Genomic DNA, 3,348 nt, shown 5'->3' with positions numbered 1-3,348 from the left:
AATACAAATGGCTATAGTCAGAAGAAGTACAAATGTCTAACATGTACATGAAAAAATATTAGCTATCTTTGGCCATTAAAGAAATGCAAATCAAAACAACACTGGAATTTCATCCTTAAAAAAAGCAATTCTGGGCCAGCCAGAGAGCTCAGCGGATCAAAGCATGTGCTTAGGCAGATGCAGAGTCCGGGGTACAATCCCCGACATGATGTGCTGCTCCCGACCCTGGGCATGCTGAGACAACAAATGAGACTGGGCATGGTGGCATGCACCTGTAATCCTCGTGCTTGGGAGGCTGAAAAACAGGAAGGATCACTACAAGTCCAGTCTGTACTAAATACATTAAAAAATAAAGAAATTCTATCCTGCTATCCTACTCAAAAAGAAAAGCTGACAGGCATGGTGGCACATACCTACATCCCAGTTCTCAGCAGGCCAAGGCAGAAAGGTCACTGTGAGTTCCAGGCCAGCCTCAGCTACATAAGCGAGTTCAAGGCCAGCATGCACTACACAGCAAAATCCTGTTTCCAAAAGAAAGAAGGTGTGGGAAGCCATCTTCAAGGCCTAAAATTCTTTATTATTCTGGGAGACAGTATCCCACTATGTAGTCCCAGCTGGTCTTGAACTTGAGACCCACCAGCCTCAGCTTCCCAAGTGCTCTGACACCCAGCATACACCAAGACCACAATGACAAGCAAAATACATCAAACACACAAGCTTAACTACCACACAATTTCTCCTATAGGAAAAACCCATGGCCCGGGGCATGGCTCAGGGCACAGGGCCTGCCGGCAAGCAAAAGGTCATGAGTTTGATTCCCAATACCAGAGAGAAAGAGAGAGAGAGAGAGAGAGAGAGAGAGAGAGAGAGAGAGAGAGAGAGAAGTATAAATATTTTAAAAAGCAAAAGAAGAGACAAGATGACAGGCAACAGGGAGCTCGTCTGTAAATGGAAGGGGTGGACGCTAAAAAGAATTAAGATGTGGTATGTACACATATCTGCTCCCCACGATACATGCAAGCATTACATGCTACAAATGTACTTTTAAAAAAACTCAAACAACACATACTGGCAAGGCTGGGAGACAAATGAAAGCCTTCTACACTGGAGGCACAAATGTAAACTAATGCAAACACTACATACATCGGTACGAAGATTCCTCAAAAACCTAAAAGTAGAAATTGCATTTGACCAAGTAACACTTCCTAGAAGTGCCTCACATACTGGCCACCAACAGGCAGTGCATAAGGAATGCGCGCCCCACAGCTATATGGACTGGCACTACCCCCCACAAAGGGCAACTCCGCGTGGGTCGTCGGAGGGTCGGTGGGGCCTGAGTGCTGGAGCACTGAGTGGGACAAACCAGACACGCAAGGTCGGCGGCTGCCGCCTGTCTTAAGGATGTGCAAGGTCGGCCACTGCGGCCTGTCTATGCAAGAAACCCAAAGCATACGAAACTTCAAGCACAGAAAAAAAAGGCGTCATAATAACAGACATTAGGAAACGGGGAAGAACAAGGGAGGGGGCAATGAAAGAGACAGGGGAAAAAACAACAGAAGACAAGGAGTTTGAATGCTGGAAGGGGAACGGGAAAAGAGAAGCAAAGTGTATCGGGTACAGGTGCAAACCCGCTAGGCACACAAGGATGGGGCCCACACCGCACCACATGTCGCACTGGCCCCAGCTCCAGGAGCCACAGAGACTGAGAGTGGTGGTGCACGCCTGTAATCCCAGAACTGGGGAGGCTGAAAAGAGGAGGATCACTATGAGTCCGAGCTGCGCAGTGAGATCCTGTACCAAACACATTAATAAATAAATAAATAAATAAATAAATAAATAAATGAATGGGTTATAATGGCAATTACCTCCTTCAGAATCCTTTCATTAAAAAACTGTTGGAGTTTTTCATTGCAGTAGTTGATACAGAATTGTTCAAAGCTGTTATGTTCAAAGTATTCTGAAAAGAAAACCAGACTCGAGTCACCATCATCAGAGAAAACTGACACAGTTTATCTCACAATAAAATGTGACATGGGACCAGTGAGTAGCTCAGTGGTCTGAAGCACCTGTTAGGCAACCTCAGGCAGGTGCAGGGGACCACGGTTCCATCCACAGCACCACATGCCACAACAGCCCTGCCCTCAGGGCGTGCTGAGCTGGCCCAAAAATAAAATGCGACAATGACAATTTAAGATTAGGCTAAAAATGCATATAACTGTTGTATACTCCCCAAATCCAAATGTTTTTACTTCAAGACAAATGTTGTTAATCATTAGAATTATTAAAAACACCTGGCTCCAGTTGATAAAAAGGCACTGGTCAGGAGAGATGTTCCAAAGTGACAAAATAGCGCCACCACTCATAGCTTTTAAACATAGGCATAAAGCAACTGAAAGCACAAACGACTCAAAATGCAATTCTGCTAGAGATGTTTTGATGCTTCATCTGTAAAACCATGGCCATCAGGAATGTTACGGACACTGATTCCTTCCTGAAGTTAAGAGACTCTCCTCCATAATGCTTCAAGATTCACAAAGTTGCGGAATTTTCTGATGCTGTATATGTGTGCTGTATGCAAAGCTGTTATAGGTCAAGAAAAACAGAACTAAAGGCAGCAAGATACTAAGTCAGTAGGGGGCTTTATGTGCCTTTAGGTAACAATTTAGCGGAAATTTTAGGTACAAACCCACCAAAAGCAACACTCTGGCCCCTCCAGAGCACCTTCCCTTGACAAGGGCAGACACCCCAGGCGGGAAGCTGACCAGCTCTCTAGGCCAGGAGAAACACTGAGCGAGCGAAGAGCCCAGGGCAAGAGCCACCAGACTCACTTCAAGTCCTGGCAACAGTCATCCAGAGCACAGTGGAGCTCAGACTGTACCTGGGGTCCACTTAATGCCCATATAAACACCCAAGCCAGTGCCAGGGACTTATCTTGGTGTCACCCTCACTTGACGGAAAATGAACTGGAAACAGCTACTTGTTGTCAACTCCAGCAGTGAAAGTTACAGACAGACGCGAGGACGGCCTGCAGCACGGCGGTGAACCCACCACTCGTGAGCCTCAGTCAGATGGCGGTCACCAAGCAGAGCCCCAAGTTCTGCCGTCACTGGCCTACAGGTTATGTTAACCTGTACTCAGCACTACATGGGAACCAGTGGTTCTAATAGCTTTCTTATCTTAGTAAGAGTCAAGAGTTTATTTCAGTTATATTCATTTAAGAGCATACTTCTCGAGGAGTCTGGGTTTTTTTTGAACATCAGCTTCCTAGGCCTATGTAACTGGCAATGACAATTTCTTCCAAAAAGAAGAAAGGGGGGGAGAGCGAGAGGAAGACGGAAGAGGGGGAGG

General features: G+C 46.0%; 1 protein-coding gene across 1 annotated transcript in view; it reads right to left on the bottom strand.

Moving 5' to 3' along the window:
• Myo6 (myosin VI) overlaps positions 1-3,348 on the bottom strand; it is a 165,690-nt gene that overhangs the window by 57,004 nt on the left and 105,338 nt on the right. The window contains exon 14 of the mRNA XM_023718672.1: positions 1,866-1,957. Within this exon, the coding sequence (XP_023574440.1) occupies positions 1,866-1,957 (92 nt within the window). The remainder of the gene's footprint in view (positions 1-1,865; positions 1,958-3,348) is intronic.

Source organism: Octodon degus, unplaced genomic scaffold (assembly GCF_000260255.1).
Source record: "Octodon degus isolate 3935 unplaced genomic scaffold, OctDeg1.0 scaffold00061, whole genome shotgun sequence".
Lineage (NCBI taxonomy): Eukaryota > Metazoa > Chordata > Mammalia > Rodentia > Octodontidae > Octodon > Octodon degus.
Note: the sequence above shows the minus strand (reverse complement) of the source record. Positions and strands in the feature narration are given on the sequence as shown.